Genomic DNA, 20,401 nt, shown 5'->3' with positions numbered 1-20,401 from the left:
AATCAATGCACTCTCCCACCTCAAAATGAGTGAGTATTACAATATTAACTGCTGTAGCATTTTTCAAATGCCTTCAAATATTGTACAACATCATCACATGTCACCACCATCTGATTTACAATCTGCCATGTCACATTTAGTGTTTGTACATTATTAGAAAACACTAAACACCATTTGTATACATCATATAATTAAAATGACTTGAAAACCACAAAAACGATAATGATAACTTCACTATGAATGTCAAGTCCGTCATCGCACCGTCACCACCATCATACAAAAATATTAACTATTGTGTGGTTTAGGAGTCGATAGTGTTGACACAAAGTGTCAAGGTAAAAAACACTTTGATAAAAAGAGAAAGGTTGGGAGGTTGTATCAAAGAGTAGCTAAGGAGTTTAGTACATGTTAATGCTACTAATTTGTCTGAGAAAAGGGTTTTATGTAAATAAATATTGCACCTTGTTTATTCCCACTTCTCATGGCACAACCATTGAACTAATATATTCTATGGAGCTGAATTGTAGGGTACCTATATGATTGTTTTATGTTTTACAATATTGTCTAACCTGATGTGAATGTCACTTTCTTGTGGATTTTATTGAATTTCCCATGTTTCAAGAGGCACAAGGCTAATCCTACATATTTGACATCATAATGATTGCATGACAACAGCATACCATTCTACAAAAATATACATGTCTGCATTTTACAATCTCACTGCAGATCAATGCTACATTGCTTTTAAAAAGTAAAATGTTCATGAACTCAATAGATAGTAATGATATCACAATAACGTGTATATCAATGCACTCCCACCTTGAAACATGAGTGAGTATGACGATATAAACTGCTGTACTATTTTTTTCAAATGCCTTACAATATTGTAGAACACAAAACATTCAATGTAATGACTATAAGTACATAATGATGCATATAGTAACAACATAGTTAAAGACGATAGCTGAGGTAGCTAGATTTAAACATACATAATAATAAAGACAGAAAAAAAGAGATAGATGGATAGGCAAAAATATTCATTACTCATGAATGTGTGTGTGTGTGTGTACTCTCTAGGGTCGTTTGAGGAGAAGTACGTGGAACTGAGCTGTCTTGGCCAAGGTGGCTTCGGCTCAGTCTACGCTGGACTACGTATAGAGGACAATCTGCCTGTACGAATGACATAACACACACATGCAAAAATATACACACTCACACACACAGCAGTATATCATTTTTACAAATCAACATGTTGTATTTCGCCCCACCCATCTCTTTCGATAGGTGGCAGTCAAGCATGTTCCCATTGATAAGGTGATAAATACAACTGTGGTGAGTTTTACAATTCATATATTCCATTTTAGATTCTCATTCTGAATTGTCTGTGTCATCCAAAACCACAGTCTTCCAACGGATAACATCCCTATTGCAGCATGAACTCTAACTGGTTGTCTGTGTTCTCTGTGTTTAAGACCCTGCGTGGGAAGCTCCGCCAGCTCCCCCTGGAGGTGGTGCTCCTGCTGATTGTAGGACAAGGTGGGGCAGACATGGCTGAGAAGGCCAGGGGTGAGGAGGTAAGGGGTGACGCCAGGTTTGGAGACGGTCAGGCAGCTGTGGAGATGCTGAACTGGTACGAGCTGGACCAAGAGCTCATTATAGTTCTGGAGAGGCCTGTACCCGCCGTGGAACTGTTTGACTATATCCAGGAGAGAGGATGTCTCCCAGAGGATCTGGCCAAAGTGAGTGTGTACAGACAAGTTCATCACAGCCATCCACCTCCAAAGAGCTATTTGTGAAAGTCAATATTCATCACCATTTGCCCCTCTTCTCCCAACTGTCCATCTTTCTCTCTGTCTCTTTCTCTTTCTGTAGATCATTCTGAGGCAGGTGGTTGAGGCCATGGTCAATTTTCACTCTTGGGGTGTCCTCCACCGAGATATTAAGCCAGAGAACCTTCTGGTGGAGACCGGTTCTGCAGTTCCACGGATTAGGGTTCTGGACTTTGGCTGTGGCTGCATTATTCAAGAAGCACCCTACACCGAGTTCCTTGGTACGTTCCCTACTCTTGTATTTTCTCTCAACCCCCCCCCCCCCCCATCCATATTAAAGAGCAATATATCATCAAAGATTTACCTTGATGACAAACACAAGGACTGGGGCAGAAATAAAGAATGGACTCAGTTGCGATTGCACCCAATCACATACGGACACACACTTCCGTGTGCGGTTTAACTAAGGTTGTTTTGTGTGTTTGTGTCAGGGACCAAAATGTACATCCCTCCTGAATGGTACCTCCATGGTTCCTATCGGGCGGTTCCATCCGCTGTCTGGCAGCTGGGGGTACTGTTATACAACGTGCTGTCTGGGATATTCCCCTTTCGCACACCCGACCAAGTCCTTTATTGTGATCCTATCCCTACCATGGATAGGTATTCCAGCCGTAAGACACGCATCCACATGCAGACGAGAAAAATAAACATACACACTCACACAGAGGCACACACATGCTTTCTGTCTGTATCTAACTGACCAGTTTCTTCCACTTCTCTCATATTCTCTGCTCTCTCTCTCTCACACACTCTCTCTCTCTCTCTCCAGAATGCAAGAACCTACTTAAATTGTGTTTGGCAAAGTGCCCTGAAGACCGGCCTACACTAGAGGAAGTCCTTCTCCACCCGTGGCTGCATACAGAGGAGGAGAGGAAAGCAGAGAGACAGAAAAAGAGAAAGAGGAAGGAAAGAAGAGATGCAGAGATTAGCAGAGGACGGGAGCAAAAGAGGAAGAGAGTGCTGGAAGAGAGACAGGATTCGGGGGAGTCTTCGACGGCACTGTCCCTTGTGGACGCCTCGTTTTCGTCCTCCTTCTCCCTTTCCCAGGGCAACACCAAGAGGTGTAGGGTAGATACCAGGAGCCCCGAGGTGTCCCCTAATAACACCACTGCCACAACAACGACCCCACATGGTACACATGGAAGAGGTAAGACACACAAACACAGACAGTCACAGCCATGCACCAGTTTAAGTTCTCCTGGTCTTCCTTGCCCCTCGTGTTTTCTGTCTGTCTCCGTGGGTGTGTGTTCTGGTCTTGGTTTGGCCTCTCCAGGCTCCCTGCACTCCTGGGTCTCGTTCCAATCACCCTTTCTAGAGGTTGGTAAATAACGACTTTGTTATTTTAATCCTGTCTTGCTTTTCCCTGCTTTTGTGTCCATCCCCTACTACTGACAGTGGGATGCTACTGTGCTACTTGGACAGGGGTCCAAGACAAAGACCCAGAGGAGAAGCAGGGCTACATGGAAAGGGAGACAGAACTTGGCAGGTCAGTGGTAAACCTCCTAAACTTTGAACCTCATCAACTGAGTTTTCAGATGAAGCATTGATTCTGAGAAAGGCCATGAGTGAGTAATATTGTTCTCCCCAGGGCCCATGCTGTGTCCACATTCCCAGAAATCAGTGATACAGCACTGCTGCCCAGAGCTCTGTCTGTGCTGCCCGAAGGCTCTCTGCCTGTGCTGCCCAGAGGCCTGGTGCCCGTGCTGCCCAGCACCGAGCCCTCTGCTCCTCCTGAGCCCCCGGCAGAGTCCTGGCCGACTCCAGCACCCCCAGAGCTTGGTGCACATAAGAAGCCCAGCCTTGGTCACCACCACCGACCCCCTGAGCGCCTCTGCACATCCAGACGGCCTCCAGGTCTGCCTCCAGAGCTGCCCCGGCTTTTCACCCTGCCTCCTGGCCGGCCTCCAGAACTGCCCTGGCCTTCGTCCCTGCCCCCCGGTCGTCCTCCCGACCTCCCCACTATCCCTTTCTCCCCCCATCGCCCTCCAAAAGAACACATTACAAAAATTCAGGAGGAAGGAGGATATCGCCCCGAGGATCAGGTCAAGGTGAGTGTGTTTACAAGTTCATACTCACAAACCTGTGTCTGGAATAATACAAAATCCTGTAGAAAACAATTACAGATCACAGAGCACAGACCCTGGATCCAGAAAAGCTGTCAAATGACGGTTGGAACAAGGTTCTTATGGAGCCAGATGAACACTTGGACGGGAACAGACGTGTGAATGATTTTGAACAGCATGAATGAAGCTGACAAGTCCATGGAAAATGGACACCTGAATGAATGATGCTAGTGTGGAGAAACAGAAGGGAAGACCAACACACCACTACATACATACAGTACAGACATGTTCCTATGGTGTACGTAACACCAGGAGAGAGGAGGACATCTCCCAGAGGATCAAGCCGAAGATATCTCCCAGGGATTTCCAAGCCGTAAGACACGCATCCACACGCAGGAAATTACATGCAAACTCACCCGAGACACACATTGTCTTTATCTAGCTGACCACAATCCCCTCCACTTCTCTCATATTCTTTGCTATCTGTCATTCTCTCTTTCCTTTTCTCTCTTCAGAAGATATGAACCTACAGAAGGAGGCGGTTTGGCAAAGACCTGCCCACTCTGGAGGGAATTCTGCTCCACCCTTGGCTGCAGTGGTCCAGCCCCTCCCCTTCACCTCTGGAAACACACCATGGGTCGGTGTGCAGCTCATCCACTGCCTCACCACCACAGACCACCTGGGACAGAACATCTTTTATTTTTTTCAAACATCCCAAGCATATTTACTACACTCTAAATAAATAACGCATTATATGCTTAACTAGTCTGTTTATTTCTGGGAATTTAAATCTCCAAATACTGATTTCAAATTAAAGTGATCTTCTGTCCTTTTTAGCTCATACTACAATAGTGCCCATGTCCGTGATGCAGACGCAGGGCTGCCAACTTTTCCAAAAACCTTGGCGTGAGATTTGGTAGCCCCCCCCGGGCGAGCTTTTGTGAGCTTCACTCCCCCCAAAGGCGAGTTTACACGGCTGCATAGCCACGGGAACATATTTTATCAGGGGGGTGCTGGCGGGGGCTTAATGTTGCGGGGCGGCAGGTAGGAACTGGGAGTAAAAATTGGCCCTGGACTTTGATCCAGACCGGCCCACCAGAACTGGAACCTATACGCCACCACAGCTGCCCTGCTAATGCAAGCATAGTCAGTGTTCAATGTGATGTGAGTTAGGGAGTTAAATCCTTAAAGCGAGCGCGCATGGCCCCCGAGCCGAAAATTATTTGGCCTTTATTTGAGCGCAAAATAGTTACATTTCATGTAAAATAAACAGCCGTTTTTCAATTGGTAAAACCTTGTCTAGTAAAGGTGATTTCTTTGACTCTTAATTTTTCAGCCCCACCCTACGTTTCTTACCCTGGTTTTCCATAGTTATTCTTCTCCCGGTGCTCCCGATTGCCAGTCCGCTACTGCGGAGCTGTGGCACGGTGGTGAATTTTTAAGTCATATCATTTAAAATTCTCGTGATGTCAGGGGGGGCTGCAGCACCCTCAGCACCCCTAGTTCCCGCGGCCATGCACGGCTGTTTGCGCGTCAATGTTGCTTCACTCGGTTAACCTGCGCGTCGTCCATTAATGTTTACAACGTTAGCTTGGCTACTTGTTTGGCGTTGCCTTTTCAGCGTGAGATATACAAGGTGTGGCGTGAGAGCGTGAGAAATGGTTGAAATGCGTGTGTCACACGGCGAAACCGTGAGAGTTGCCAGCTCTGCAGACGGTGATTGAGATGGTTGTATATTAATACAATGACACACAGGCAGCCATTATTATCAAGTGATCGATACAATGCTAGTCATGTAAGTCCATTATTCCACTACTGATAGGTGTTGTACATTGGAAATCGTACCTGAATGGGAGGGGAAGCAGATAGGAGAGTTGGTGTAGGCATTGAGGAAGGTAGCACCCAGCTCCCTCATGAAGTTTATGTATGGAAGCTGAACCATCCTATTCCCATCCTAACGACAGTTCGGTGGGTAAAATGGACATACAGAAAACCTCAAGTAATATTGACACCTCTTCCCTATGCAACTCTCACAATTTGTAACTGCCGCTGTAAAACGCGGGGCGGAGTTTCCAAAGGTTTCTGTACTTTTTTTTGTTCAGCTCTCAAGTCTTCTCGCGGTATGTTTCAGGTGTTGCCTCGCAACCAATCTGAAATCTGAGAAACCAAACCTAGCTAGCAATCTGCCTGGCACTTGTCGTTTTTCTGTCTGTGTTAACACTTTTCTGCTCTTTTAGAAAGTTAAGAATTTCCTCGTCGCTGTTGATGTTTTCATTATCATCTGGATAGTAAAACTCTCGATATCGCTCATTTTGAAGACGAAGTCAGGAGAGAGGGCAATAATTTAGGGTGACCAGATTTGAGTTTGGGCATTTAGTCCAGTGCTTCTGTGGCTTTCAGTGGTTGTGTCTTATCCATATATTAAAGCAATAATGATAAGAAATACAAAATTCTAAATAATAAATTGTTTATGGTCACATATTAACATTAGAAAATTAAGACACTTTTCAGTCCTCCTCATATATTCAACAAAGGCGGCAAGGTGCTCACATTGTTGCCAGATTAGAAATGTTATCATACCAAAGGCTCACAATCATCGTATTTGGAGGATAATTATCGTGCATCTGGCTACACTGAAAAGGCGGTTGACCAATGACAGTTCTCTCTACGGTCAGAGCTCGCGCAAGAAGGTGGAACGAAGTGGAAACTCGTAAGGCCGGGCGTAATAATTTGTTTGTCAAAGACCCAGAGAAATACAAATATCCAACGAGGCAAAATCCTGGACGATTTTGGAATCCCTGCCGGACGCATTTTTTAGATCTCAAAAAGAGGACATGTGCCGGGTAAAAGAGGACGTCTGGTCACCCTACAATAATTAAGCAATAAACAAATGCATGAGCCGTTTCCGCTCTACTTCCTGAACTGCTCCCCTATATGCAATTCACTTCCGTTCTGGCGGGCAAGGTTTGTTTTGCTAATGTATAACATGAAGGAAAGTGGTTCGGGAACGACCTGTGCGGTACTTGGTTGCAAAAATTCAAGAAAGCGATTGAACGACTGGTTAGATCGAGAATGCTACGACCACAAACCAGCTATGAAAAGGCAATGTCCTTGCGCTCCATTGTTTAATTTTTTCCGCAAGCCTGATACCGACTCAGAATCAAGAACGTGGCTGAAGGCATTGAACCTTAAGAAACCACCTCGCACCCTTTTTGTTTGTTCGTTTCACTTTGTTGACCAAAAGCCAACCAAGGATAATCCTTTCCCATCGTTGTGGTTGGGATACAATCGCCCTACCCTGCCAAAGAGGCGTCAATTCATCCTTAGTCTACATCATAAATACAATGCAAGGTGGCAGGTTGTCGTGATGATGGTTGTGTGTGTGCGTGTGAGTGTAATGTTGTAGTACAAATTTTGCCATTGTGATGTTTGTAGTGAGAGATTAATGCTTGTATTAATTTGTTTGCGGACAACGCCACCCTCATTGGGCTCATCTCTGGTGGAGACGAGTCTGACTATAGGTGGGAAGCGGACAACCTGGTGACCTGGTGCAGCCAGAACAACCTAGAGCTCAATGCTCTCAAAACAGTGGCAATGGTTGTGGACTTCAGGAAGAACACAGCTCCACTCACCCCCATCACCCTGTGTGACTCCCCAGTCAACACTGTGGAGTCCTTCCGCTTCCTGGGCACTATCCTCTCCCAGGACCTCAAGTGGGAACTGAACATCAGCTCCCTCACCAAGAAAGCACAACAGAGGATGTACTTCCTGCGGCAGCTGAAGAAATTCTACCTGCCAAAGACAATGATGGTGCACTTCTACACAGCCATCATTGAGTCCATCCTCACCTCCTCCATCACCATCGGGTACGCTGCTGCCACTGCCAAGGACAAGAGCAGGCTGCAGCGTATCATCCGCAATACGGAGAGGGTGATTGGCTGCAATCTGCCTTCCATCGAGGACCTGCACACCTCGAGGACCCTGAGGCGAGCGAAGAAGATTGTGGCCGACTCCTCCCACTCTGGACACTCCCTGTTTCAGTCACTCCCCTCCGGCAGAAGGCTGCGGTCCATCAGGACCAAAACCTCACGCCACACAAACAGTTTCTTCCCTTCCGCTGTTGGCCTCCTCAACAAGGCCAAGAGTTCACTCTGACTTTAATGACTTCATGTCAAAAACTATTTGCATTTTGCACTACATTCAATTCCTGTAATATTTGTATTTTATATTGTAGATTGGCAACTTATATTTTATTTGATGGCAATTTTTATTTTATTGTATATTTTATTTGATTCCACTGCTAGTTGTGTATCCTTAGTATAGTTAGACCACATATATACATTTAAGATTTGTATATGTTTATTGTATGCACCTTCCTGCCAAAGCAAATTCCTTGTCTGTGCAAACTTTCATGGCAAATAAATCCCTTTCTGATTCTGATTCTGATTTTGCTCCATCCATGTTTTCTTTTCCCCATTTTAGATGCTCCTTAAACCTGTCAGCCTGAACTGTGAGGCCGAGCCTGCTACACCCAAATTTAAAGATGCCCAGACCCATTGGGAGGATCCATCACATATTGACCAAGTGTACTTTTCAACCACACAGTCTGTTAAAGTAGACAAGGCCACACAGTGCGAGGCAGAAATGGGTCCTACTGTGACTAGCACCACGGTCATTGATGACGTTAGGTCCCGGCTGTATACTGGAGTGCGTATTGTTCAATTTTTCACCCTGGTGACGGTGTTGATGCCTTTCAGGAAGACATCAATTACCCTTCCTGTTGTTGACCAAATCCTGATGACATTGATGAAGCTAAAACTAAACCTAATATTAGGAGATATTGCTCACCGCTTCAATGTGTGTCAATCCATGGCAAGCATCAGTCACTGGATTGACGTGATGGGTGAACAATTCAAAGTCCTGATCCCCTGGCTTCCAAGAGAGACCATTCGTGCCACCATGCCCTTGTCGTTCAAGAGGATATACCCTCGAACCACCTGCATCATCGACTGTGCCGAAAGTACCATGCAGAGAGCCACAAACCACGACTCAAGGAGTGACACTTTCAGCCAGTACAAATCACACAACACTGTGAAATATCTCGTCGCTGTGGCCCATAATGGGCTAATTATGTTTATATCTGATGCCTATGCTGGCAGAAGCAGCGATAAGTTTATTACCATGGACAGTGGGTTCCTAGACTATCTGAGGGCTGGTGATGAGGTCATGGCGGATCGTGGGTTCACCATTCGAGACTTACTTGATGAGAGAAGGGTCAGTTTGAACATCCCTGCATTTACCTACAAGCGCAATCAGTTGACCAATGAGGAGATGACGCGCACCAGGCGTGTAGCCAATGTCCGCATACACGTAGAAAGAGCAATCCAGAGACTGAAGGTCTTTAAGATTTTATCCCAGACCATTCCCATCAGCATCGCACCAAAACTGGACAACATCTTAACCATCTGTGCTGGCATAGTTAACCTGAGGAGTTCACTGATCAGAGTGCCTCATGAGGTTTAGAATCTTGCCTTGTGTCCATGTCTACCAACAGCCATGTTGTTCAATAAATACAGATAAACACAACAAATACTGCATGCATTGTATTTTTTGATATTATATATGAATATTTTCATAGTGATGTAATTGTGGGCTGCTATTGCATTTGACTTTTTAATACCTATTGGGATTAAACACAACGCTTTCTTGTTGAAGCCATTTGTTTAGTTTCTTAAAAACAATTAATTCATCCAGTGTTATTTATGTACAGTATGAGCTTACTATGAATAATGAACTGTGTGTTAAAAGAAATTGTAGCACTAAGGAACATAAAAAATATTTTCTCAAACAGTACAGGCACACTAATATATTGCACAACAACGAACATTTTGGTTCATTGGGCATGACTTACATTAGGCAGTGTATTCTGGTTTTAAAATGATATTTTCTGCAGAACTGTAACCTTCCCTCAACAAAATCATCTACAATTTTAGGGAGCATGTGGGCAAAGTAGAATCTACGCAGCCTTATGATATGCCCCTGGACAAAGCCTTGGTCGTAGGGTACTATTTCTAGGTGCTCAGTTTTGTTCCAGATCACCAACTTGGAGTGCTGAAGCCCTGTGCAGTGCATCCCAATTTGCACTGCATGTAGTAGCCTTTTGGACCATTGCAGGCAATGTGGTAATCTACCCTATCTCCGTTTGCCAGAGTTGTGTTTCGCAGTTTTTTGTTGCCAAAAATTCTGCAAGTGACTTGTTTCCCATAACAGGTGATTTGATTTCCAACAGAATGTCTTTGTTTATCACTCCATCGGGAGATGCTGCAAGCCACGGTTCCTTTTCGCACACCACTAAGCCTTTGGTTTCGATGTTGTTGCCCAGACTTTCCAAATAGTCCCTTGCAAGTTCCTCCCCCTCCGCTCCTTGACAGGTTGCGGCATTTCCACGGAAGGATGGGTGTAAGTGTTCTGATAAAAACTTGTCAGGCGCCGTGGTTAAGCGAATGGGCACCTTTCTACCCGTGCTTGCTGTGACGCGCACTCTCCGCGCATCATGTCAGACCTGTTCTTTGCTCTGTGCTTTTGTAACCTTCTCAATCTCCTCAAGCTGAGCTGTGGACAAGTTAATGTAATGATCATAGAAGGTTCTGCATTTTACACAAACCAGTGGTGTGTGGTGCTCATCATGGGTTAAGAGATGGAGTTGTGGACATGGAGTTGGCTCAGTGATGGAGGAAGTATTAGCATTAAAGCAGAGCTGCAGGAGGCTATTCCCAGGGCAATTGAAAAGTTCTGCCATTGGTGAGGCAAGTGCGTTCTTCCTCCACTCTTCATGAGTCCTACACGGTGTCACCTCCTGTGCCGGTTCTGCAGTGGTAAAGGATGGCTGTGAAGTTGGTAGCGGCTGGTAGAGATCCTTCCTTTTGTGTCTTTTGAAGCGCACATACTTCATCTTCCGCTGACCAGCATTTCTTTTAGACCCAGCATTCCACTGGTTTTGGCCGTCTGTGCAGGTACGCCCGGTTTTCCCCTGTCTCACAGCATTTTGTACCTTGAGCATGGGTGGGCAAATACATTTTTACAAGGGGCCACATGAGGAACCTGAAATGTGTTAGAAGGCCGCATCAACGATAACTTGATAACTTAATTCTGCTCACTATTCATTTTCTCCCATTGTAAAAAGCAGTAAAGTATATATTTTGAGTAGCTGCTACTGGTTATCAGAAGAATAAGGAAAAATCATACAAAAGGCTCTGGCTCTCGTTCTTCCAGCTCCTCAGCTCTCTCAATACCATGATATTGTAACACCCCTAGCCGGGATGCTAATTGAGGAGTCGGGAGTCAACCGGTGAAGTACTGGGTGTTTATTAGATACATTCATTTCATTTAGTCATTTAGCAGACGCTCTTATCCAGAGAGACTTACAGTAAGTACAGGGACATTCCCCCCGAAGCAAGTAGGGTGAAGTGCCTTGCCCAAAGACACAACGTCATTTTGGCACAGCAGGGAATCGATCCGGCACCCTTCTGATTACTAGCTCGACTCCCTCACCGCTCAGCCATCTGACTCGAGATACTCACACTCGAGATACAGACATATATAATGTGTTCACAACACACGTCATATGATGTAATACATGATGTAGTTCGGATACCAACAATAAAAAAGACATAGGCCCAGGCTACAATGATCAAATAATATAGTTACCTTCCACAGGATCGCAGCTGAGTGGGAACAAGATCTCCCTGGTCCAGCAACACACGTACATCCCGCAGTTTTTACTTCTCCATCTTCAGTTACCAGCACCCAAGCATTATGCCACGCATTGTTCAAACACTGGCTAGGCTCTACATTTGCTTTCAGATACACAAAACGATCATGTTTGTATGACATGACAATACTAACTTTGTTGCTGTGCAGATATTGGTATGCCTCGGAGGCTTTCAGACTGTCCATTGCTTTGCCATCTATTGCCATGGATTGCACGAAGTATGAGCAAATCTTGCTGTATGTTATGTTGGGCCATGTCGTCAGGTTATCCTCCCAGTTCTGCACTGAATTCGGGTGGGGGAGAGTAACGCCATCTCCAGTTAAAGTTGTAGAACCGTGATCCCAAGCTAGCATAGAAATGCTGTGTTTACACCGGCAGACGCTGTGCAAACCACTTCCGGCGGAACTGAATTGCATATGTGTGGAGTTATGGCGGCCCCCTGGTTTTGGCGCATAAACTTGTCTATAGGGTCATTTATTTGTGAATCGCGTTACATTTGTGAATCACGAAATACATTTGTGAATCGTGTTACGTTTGTTTGGATTGTGTTACGTTTGTTTGTTTGAATCGTGTTATGTTTGTATGAATCGTGTTACGTTTGTTTGGATCGTGTTAAGTTTGTTTGTTTGAATCGTGTTATGTTTGTTTCAATCGTGTTGCGTTTGTTTGTATGTTTGAATTATGAAACTAATCTAACTCCATACAGTTGCTCTGGCCTGATGTTATAAACTATCCATCAGCGGACATGTTGCTTAGTTTTCCGAATGAAAAATTTGCATGTGATAACGGGCTGGTAGGCAAGCTAGCCATCTGATTATTTAGGCTAAACGCGGCAAACTGAGCCTAGATTTATGAAGATTTTAATTGATTTCATAAAACTTGATGATTGTTCGTTTGTTATACATTTCTAGAACTTAAAATTCACCTTTTCTGACAACGTCAAAGCAGTTTTTTATCGACACAGAATAAAACAACCGTGATCGTCTGTTAAGTATAAGAAAATGCAGGCTCAGGTGGCGGTCGCGTGCAGTAGCTACCGCAGAGTAAACATAGTAGGGGGCATACCCCCCTCCCCTTTGTGACTTCCACTCTCGTTGCCCATAGGCTTATCGATTGGAAGTGAGGCTACTTTATGAAATGTTTTGGGTGGCGATTTTTTTAATCTAGGTCTACATGAAATTCTGCAGCTGTTTAAATTCACCATATTTATTTATTTTCCTCGGAGGGGCACTTTGACTCGAGGAGGGCAAACGGGCACTTGCCCGGGCAACCTTAGCCATAGAGGGTTTTCACCGACGCGTCATCAGACCGGAAGTCGCCATCTTGGAGGCACTCCGCATCACAACAAAGCACTGGCACTGAAGTAAATCCCGAACGTCGGGAAGGAAAATTGTGAATTATTGCTGTGTTTCAGGTTGTAGCAATAGGACAGATCGAGAACAATATTTGGTATATTATCGACTTCCAAAAGTTATTAAAAACCAGGGAGAGGAATGCCAGAGATTATCTGAGTAAAGGAGGCGCTTGTGGTTGGCAAAGCTCAACCAAGATCTACGAGGGGAACATCCATATTTGTTCGGCACATTTCTTGTCAGGTATTGTGAAACGTTTATTTCAGCGGCTCATAACAAATTTTCTATTGTGATGATAATATGTTTAATAGTAAAAACAATTACTGCTTTTATTGTTTTTACTGTGCCACTATTTTACTGTAAAGCTGACATTGACATAATACAATTCATATCAAACTACTGCATGTGTATGGGTTCGGCGAGAAAACCAGGTAGGCCTAGTTAACAATATCGGGATATCCAACTGAAGGCAGAATCACCGGGTTGTCACGGATCCAAGTAGGGGGAGCTAACTGGTAGGGATCTGCACCGCCAATAAATCCTAATTTCTCAAAATATCGACCCTTTTCTTGTGGTCCAAGTCCTTCCCCATATGCCTTTGGATCTTGGTTTTGATGACCATTTCAGTCGTTTAGACATGGCTACAGTTGTACCAAAGAGTAAAGAATATACATTCTTTGGTTGTACTCCGTTCAGTTGTTTACACCGAGTGCCTCCAATATGGCCGCGCATCCGGGATACCGCCCAGAACGTGACGTCGGTGAAAACCCTCTATAGCGTGTGCACGTCCCTGGGGTTAGGATACTTTTTTGGTCGACATGAGCCAGCTTTAACCATGCTTGGCACACTTTTTTATAACTCAGAGAAAACGTTAAGTAATGTAATTACTTTAAGTTGATTGTTCCGTCAATGATTACACGGAAGTTGAGTAAGTGGTGGGCCAAAGAAAGGGCTTTGATGGATTTAATCAAGTATCAGCTGATTGCTGATTGATAAGCAGCTGTGTGAGTGGGTGCTGCATGAACAAGCGTGAACAGGTCAGCAGTAGCCTATAAAAACAGCAGCCTCAGCTCAGAGCAAGTATGAGTTGTCTGGCCAGTCAAGTTATTTACGATTCAGCCCAACATTACTTGCAGAAACCACACAGGAAACAATGGGTGAGTAGTCATATTTTTTTATGTTTGGTTTGCCTTTGCTTAAGATGAAACAACTTGATGTCTTCATAGGATTTCTAGCATGTTCAGGGCTTTGAACAGTGTAACGATGTCAGGGAACTGATTTTAAGTCTTGTTTTATTCCAGTCAACAAGAATGTTCTGATCGTGTATGCCCACCAGAGTGCTGGTTCATTCAATGCTGCAGCTAAAGATGCTACTGTTGAGGTTCTGACTGCACAGGGCTGCAAGGTAGAGGTGTCTGACCTCTACAGTATGAAGTTCACAGCTGTTGCCACTGCAGAGGATATCACAGGTAAGGCAGCAGTCTTAACTGCTCGACGGAGTAAGCAGACCTAGCTTGTTGGAAGCTATACACTGCTTCTTGGTGCTTTCCTTGACATTAGTTTTTCTTCTCCTTCATCCAGGAGAGGTGAAGGACTCGACGCACTTCCGTTATGCAGAAGAAACCAAACTAGCTTGGCAGGAGGGCCGGCTCTCTAATGACATCATGGCAGAGCACCGCAAACTCACCAAAGCGGACATCATCATCTTCCAGGTTGTTGCATTACAAACACCATTTCTGTCTTATGGTGTTGGTTGTTTTTAACCCTAATTTGGTGATTTGACTTGCTGTGTCCTCAGTTCCCCATGTACTGGTTTTCTGTTCCTGCCATCATGAAGGGATGGATTGACCGTGTGCTCACTCTGGGCTATGCCTTTACCTCAGAGAAGAGGTACAGCCAGGGTATCTTCAAGGTAGTGAAACCTTTTTTCCCATGGTCCATCTTATTCCAGAGATTAAGCAACTCAACTATTCTACAAGCTAGTCTATACTGATGCATACAACTCTTTCCTTTCCCCAGGACAAGAAAGCCATGCTATCCTTCACCACTGGCTCTAAAGAGTCCATGTTCTCTTCCAACGGCATCAATGGAGACATGAATGTAACCCTGTGGCCTCTACAGGTGGGAGTTACTGAGCGTCATGCCTTTTTGCTTTGAGATTTGGAAGACTTGCTGATTTGATGCATGTACTATTTCTCCCTGTGTAGAATGGGATCCTTCACTACTGTGGCTTTCAAGTTCTGGCTCCTCAGATTTTCTGGGCTCCATCTTGTATCACCTCTGAAGCCCGCACCACAATGCTGGAGCTCTGGCGAACCAGGCTTCAGGGGCTGCAAGGAGAAACTCTGCTGACCTTTGTCCCTTCGGATAGTTTTGACAGGGAGCATGGCTTCCAGCTTAAACCAGAGCTTCAGAAAAAGCATGCACTCCAAGAGTTTGGCTTGACTGTAGGAACCCATCTGGGGAAACCCCTCCCTCCCAACAACCAGATCAAGGCTGGGGTTTGAGTCCTGAAATAAAAAAACCTGTCAAATCTACCCAGGCTCCTGTGCTTTACTTGCAATATACCTACAAATGTGGACTGTTTCTAGACATGCAGTTTTTGCATGCTAGTTCTGTTGGTGATCAAGAACCTGATGTGGCTTCAGATCTCATTCTCTCATAGACTGGATCCTGGACAGGCTTACTCCAATAATGGGAAGGAAACTGGTTATACATTTGCAGAACCTCATTCTGGTAAACTCAACTATTAAATGTTACCGGGGAGAAATGCTCTTCCTGTGGCAAGTTATTGACCACCAGCTGTTTTTTGAACCCCCCCCCCCCCCTTTTTTTTTTGCCAAACTTTGTAAGTGGGGGTACTGCGGAGAATTGGGAAAGGGTTAGGGTTGTTCTGGGAGTTATAGGCTGATGGGGCTCGGGTTTAGACAAATTGTTTATGAATGCATTTGTTGGGCATCATGCTACAAAACTTGGTTTCCGGTAGCACCTCTTCCCAAGGTTGAGCATTTTGTTTTGTATCGGGAAAATAATGGGCAGTATGGGGGGAGCCCACCCTTGAAGTGAAAATCTAGTTCTATAGATCATTGCTCGCAGAGCGGTGTAGTGGTTTTAGTGCCCAAACAACCCAAACAAAATCCCATGATGCAAGGAAAGAGGTAAACTGGTTTGGATACTTTATTTTTTATTGACAAAATATGCTGGAATCAACTATGGGTTAAATCAGAACAAGAATGTTCTAGGTTAAGTGAAAGATGTTTAATAACACAATGAAATATGGTAAGTCAAATACACGGCAAACATGTTACAAAGTTTTAAATCTTGATCGTGATTATTATAAATTGTAGAAAGTAAGACAACAGAGGGGAACAAACTCGGAAGAAGCCAGAGAACAATGCTCCACATTCCCTTTTATATCCAACTATTTGTAAGAACAACCAAACATACCACATATTTACCCTTGCTCATGAAGTTATGACTACCAATGCAAGTCACACAATGAGGTGTGAAAAACAACATGCAAAAGCAACGCCAGGCTTTATATGAGAGGTGGCTACAGGATATATTGCAGAATATAGGCCTACTGTATCTGTTTATTCGATACTATATAAAGCAGCTCAGATAATGAGCCAGTAAAAAGCAGGTGAATGAGATTGTGTTTGGATCTGACGTGACGTGTTAGGGTCAGTCATTAAAAATGACAACTCAGAGCAGGGTGTCAGCAGAGAGAGATGTGAGGGGTGAGGGGAAGCAGAGAGAATAGAGATGGAGAGAGAAACGAAGAGGAGAGGCGATTGGAAAGAGAACAAAAAGAGAGTGAGACATTAACTTGTAACTATAGTATGTACTGGATGGTTGACAGAGTATGAGAGAAGAAAAGAGTGAAAGATAGAATAGGAAAATAGACATTAAAGGTTGAGAACTGAAGGAGATATACTGTATATTAGCCATGTATATCCTATCACTCTGTCAGGGACTACATAAACAATAATCTTTTATGTCTGCGATCAAAACACTGGAGCCCACATTATTTACGTGTGTGTCCTTGTAAAACCAGTAACCCTTCCAAGCAGTATTTTTTAGTTCAATGGGGAGTTCAAAATTATTCGTCAACTTCAAATGTATACCTGGGCTTCTCTAAACTTCTCTGCCATCGATTCAGCTCTGTGATCGCCCCCTCTGCTGGCTTATTGCTGGTACAACAATGACCCCACATTCCATGTCCTTACCTTTTATACAGAACTGCGAAGCGGCATTAAGGTGCCACATTCCTAGGTTTAAAAGGCTGTGTAAAAAGGTCTACACACAAACACACACACACACACCATAAGCTGTTGTTTTATTACATTTGCTAGCACCAGTACTGTTAATAGAGGGGGGGGGGGGGGGGGGGGGGGGGGGGGGTGCTTTATGCAAATGTTACATTTAAATGAATAAAAGCTTCTTCATCTCAGTGCTGCATTTCGAGGCATTAACACCAAGTTGGATACACATGATGAGGGGGGACCCAATCAACTTTATAGAGAAGTGGTTACCGATTGGTCAACACACTCCACACACACATGAGCACCCCCCCCCCCCCTCCCGCAGAATAACTCTGAGATTTTGGAATTATGAAATTATCGTAATTAAGAAAACCCTTTCGTTTCTTGTGTGGTGTAAACCGGATTCCGTACATTTTGTGTGCGGAAGATTTGTACATTCCGTGTTGTCTGGGAAATCAAGTAGTTTGTTCAAACTTTTATTTTGAAAGTCCGTTTAACGCGGAAGTCTACCGCAGGGAAGATAACATTAGGCTTTTAGCCTACTTGTAGAAGATATCAGAGCACCTCAGTACAATATCCAGCATGGCTTACAGTGCCATGATCGGCCCGTCCATTCTAAGCAGTGATCTCGCCTGCTTGGGTAGTGAGTGTGAGCGGATGATGGAGTGCGGGGCAGATTACCTCCATCTCGACGTTATGGACGGGTGAGCTGCGCTAACATGCATTGGCAAGCTTGTAGTAGCTAGTAGCTAACTCATTAGCGACCTGACTAACCCTTTGACAGATGCCAAGATGTCAAGAGCTCAACAAGAGGGGAAGCTAGCTTGCTTGGTTTATGCTTGCATTAATTAAGCAACCCTGGTTTGTATTGTGTGTAGAGTCCACAGCGACTTAAGGTTGCTCAACATTGCAACATTGTTTACTCAAACTTCCTCTGTGCACACAGCCAATGAGTTGGCTATCAAGTTGTGGTATCAAGTAGACGGAAGCAAATCGGCATATTGCGTATATTTTAAATAACTTAATTGGTTATTGGTACCCACGTCAAGAATGGCCCAGATACATTTCTTAAACTGTTCCCTACAGGCATTTCGTCCCAAACATCACGTTTGGCCATCCCATGGTGGAGTGCCTGAGGAAGTCTGTGGGACTGGACCCTTTTTTTGGTGAGGCAGCACAAATTGCACCCCCCTCTCACACACACACGCACACACACACAGCCACACACAGCTTCACAGCAATTGAATGCTGATCTAAACGTGTGTGTGTATGTAGACATGCATATGATGGTGTCCAGACCAGAGCAGTGGGTCAAGGCCATGGCAGCAGCAGGGGCCAACCAGTACACCTTCCATCTGGAGGCCACCACCAACCCTGGCAACCTCATTAAAGACATCCGGGAGAGTGGAATGAAGGTGAGTAGGGGGGAAAAGGAGAGAGAAATGCAAAAGGTAGATGTTGGGTTGGTGTTAACATTGAACCATGGCTGTAAGATGTGTGTACTAAACCTCTTAAAACATCCTTATAATGTGTGTTTTTAGGTGGGCGTGGCCATCAAGCCTGGTACTACAGTAGAGGAGTTGGCTCCCTGGGCAGGACAAATAGACATGGCCTTGGTCATGACTGTGGAACCTGGCTTTGGGGGACAGAAGTTTATGGAGGAAATGATGCCCAAGGTAACAAGTGTGTGAGAGTGGGTGAGACACTTCATTACATTTATTTAATTTAGTCCATTTAGCAGATGCTTCCATCCGAAGCATCGAATAGTGTAGAAAGTATAGCATTTAGTTTCAGGTGGTGGTGGGAGGATTTGTGAAGAGATGTCTACCTAATAAAGGACACTGAGAATCTCATGAGATCTCATTCTTATTCAGTACCATGTGTGTGTTCCCAGGTGGCATGGCTGAGGAATCAATTCCCTTCGTTGGACATTGAGGTGGATGGAGGAGTGGGCCCTGACACCATCCACAAGTGTGCCGAGGTAAGACACACACACACACAAAATCCTCCTCATCATCACCACCACCATCGGGGCATGATCCCCAATGTAACAGTTGTTTGTGTGTGTGTTCTCCAGGCGGGGGCTAACATGATTGTGTCAGGCAGTGCAGTGGTGAGCAGCCCCGATCCTCGCTCTGTCATCGCTCTGCTGCGTACTGTGGTTGTTGAGGCAATCCAGAAACGCTCGCTGGATCGTTGACTCATCTACCGTCAGAAGGACCCTGTGGCAAATGGCCCACTGCAGCCTGTTCTAGCAAAGCAACAGACAAACTTGTCAGGAGGGTCAAGGAGTGATTGTGGGCACAGTATATGACGAGGGTTGAGGATTGCAGATTGGGTGCTGAAGTCACAGAAGTTGGACCCTCTTCAAATCATCATCAGATCTACCATACCTTCACCAACACTTCTCCAGTTAACTCCACGGTTATCCACCACCAGCAGCATAGGCCTGCAAACAATTATGCGACAACTGATACCAGAAGTCTTGGTTATATATGATTTCACACTTAAATTGTAAACATTCCTGTAATTTTTTTAAATAGTACTTTTGGTGAGTTAGAAAAATTTAAAAATGATTATAACATTTAATATGTTCAATTAAATGTGTTCAAATGTAACTGTTTAGTGTGTTACTTGAGGGGTGGGGGTGGAGTAGACTGATGGTCATCTTACAGGAAGTTGTGAAAACCACAGTGTCAGAGCGTTGAGATGTATACAATTCAGGAGGTCTGAGATGGTTGCACTGCCGTGCGTTTTAATTAACAAAGGATACCTAAACTCCCATCTCGCAATGCTTTTCCACAGGGAACCTCACTTCATATGGGTTGGCCCCTCCCAACCTGTGAGTCACAGAACCCCGCACTTCAAGTAATCAGACTACAGTACTTGCATTGGAAGTTACAGGTTGGTACTTGTGAGCCCTGTCGCCTCGGTTTTTGTGGAGCCGGCTGCTAATTAGCGAATGGGTCGCAGCTGTGCAGCTCGTTTGCTGAGTGGGGAGATGGAATTTGTTCAGTGGCTGCCTGAAACCTGCAGCTGGGAAGGCATCACTGTATGGGGAGATTACAAAGTCTAAAGATTTTGCATGGTCAGTGATCTCTACCATCTCTTATCTAAGTCA

The 20,401-nt window shown here is 44.7% G+C and overlaps 5 protein-coding genes across 5 annotated transcripts; all 5 read left to right on the top strand.

Moving 5' to 3' along the window:
* Positions 1 to 827: 827 nt before the first annotated feature.
* LOC124485828 (serine/threonine-protein kinase pim-3-like) lies at positions 828 to 2,658 on the top strand. The gene is made up of 7 exons (XM_047047666.1): positions 828 to 831; positions 1,078 to 1,172; positions 1,285 to 1,332; positions 1,473 to 1,739; positions 1,873 to 2,050; positions 2,261 to 2,429; positions 2,634 to 2,658. Exons 1-7 carry the CDS (start codon positions 828 to 830, stop codon positions 2,656 to 2,658), a joined length of 786 nt encoding a protein of 261 aa, XP_046903622.1.
* Positions 2,659 to 2,754: 96 nt separating this feature from the next.
* On the top strand, positions 2,755 to 4,151 carry LOC124485613 (ESX-1 secretion-associated protein EspI-like). The gene is made up of 3 exons (XM_047047319.1): positions 2,755 to 2,976; positions 3,225 to 3,315; positions 3,418 to 4,151. Exons 2-3 carry the CDS (start codon positions 3,290 to 3,292, stop codon positions 4,052 to 4,054), a joined length of 663 nt encoding a protein of 220 aa, XP_046903275.1. The 5' UTR covers positions 2,755 to 2,976; positions 3,225 to 3,289; the 3' UTR covers positions 4,055 to 4,151.
* A 4,223-nt stretch (positions 4,152 to 8,374) lies between these two features.
* si:dkey-56d12.4 (uncharacterized protein LOC799220 homolog) lies at positions 8,375 to 9,415 on the top strand. The gene has a single exon (XM_047047665.1). The coding sequence runs from the start codon at positions 8,375 to 8,377 to the stop codon at positions 9,413 to 9,415; it is 1,041 nt and encodes a 346-aa protein (XP_046903621.1).
* A 4,627-nt stretch (positions 9,416 to 14,042) lies between these two features.
* On the top strand, positions 14,043 to 15,522 carry LOC124485629 (NAD(P)H dehydrogenase [quinone] 1-like). The gene is made up of 6 exons (XM_047047343.1): positions 14,043 to 14,172; positions 14,317 to 14,484; positions 14,597 to 14,727; positions 14,814 to 14,927; positions 15,035 to 15,136; positions 15,223 to 15,522. Exons 1-6 carry the CDS (start codon positions 14,169 to 14,171, stop codon positions 15,520 to 15,522), a joined length of 819 nt encoding a protein of 272 aa, XP_046903299.1. The 5' UTR covers positions 14,043 to 14,168.
* A 2,232-nt stretch (positions 15,523 to 17,754) lies between these two features.
* On the top strand, positions 17,755 to 19,898 carry rpe (ribulose-5-phosphate-3-epimerase). Its single transcript, XM_047046795.1, has 6 exons — positions 17,755 to 17,984; positions 18,367 to 18,446; positions 18,556 to 18,695; positions 18,822 to 18,956; positions 19,175 to 19,261; positions 19,358 to 19,898. Exons 1-6 carry the CDS (start codon positions 17,863 to 17,865, stop codon positions 19,478 to 19,480), a joined length of 687 nt encoding a protein of 228 aa, XP_046902751.1. The 5' UTR covers positions 17,755 to 17,862; the 3' UTR covers positions 19,481 to 19,898.
* Positions 19,899 to 20,401: the final 503 nt, after the last annotated feature.

The sequence above is a fragment of the Hypomesus transpacificus genome, chromosome 23 (assembly GCF_021917145.1).
Source record: "Hypomesus transpacificus isolate Combined female chromosome 23, fHypTra1, whole genome shotgun sequence".
Lineage (NCBI taxonomy): Eukaryota > Metazoa > Chordata > Actinopteri > Osmeriformes > Osmeridae > Hypomesus > Hypomesus transpacificus.
Note: the sequence above shows the minus strand (reverse complement) of the source record. Positions and strands in the feature narration are given on the sequence as shown.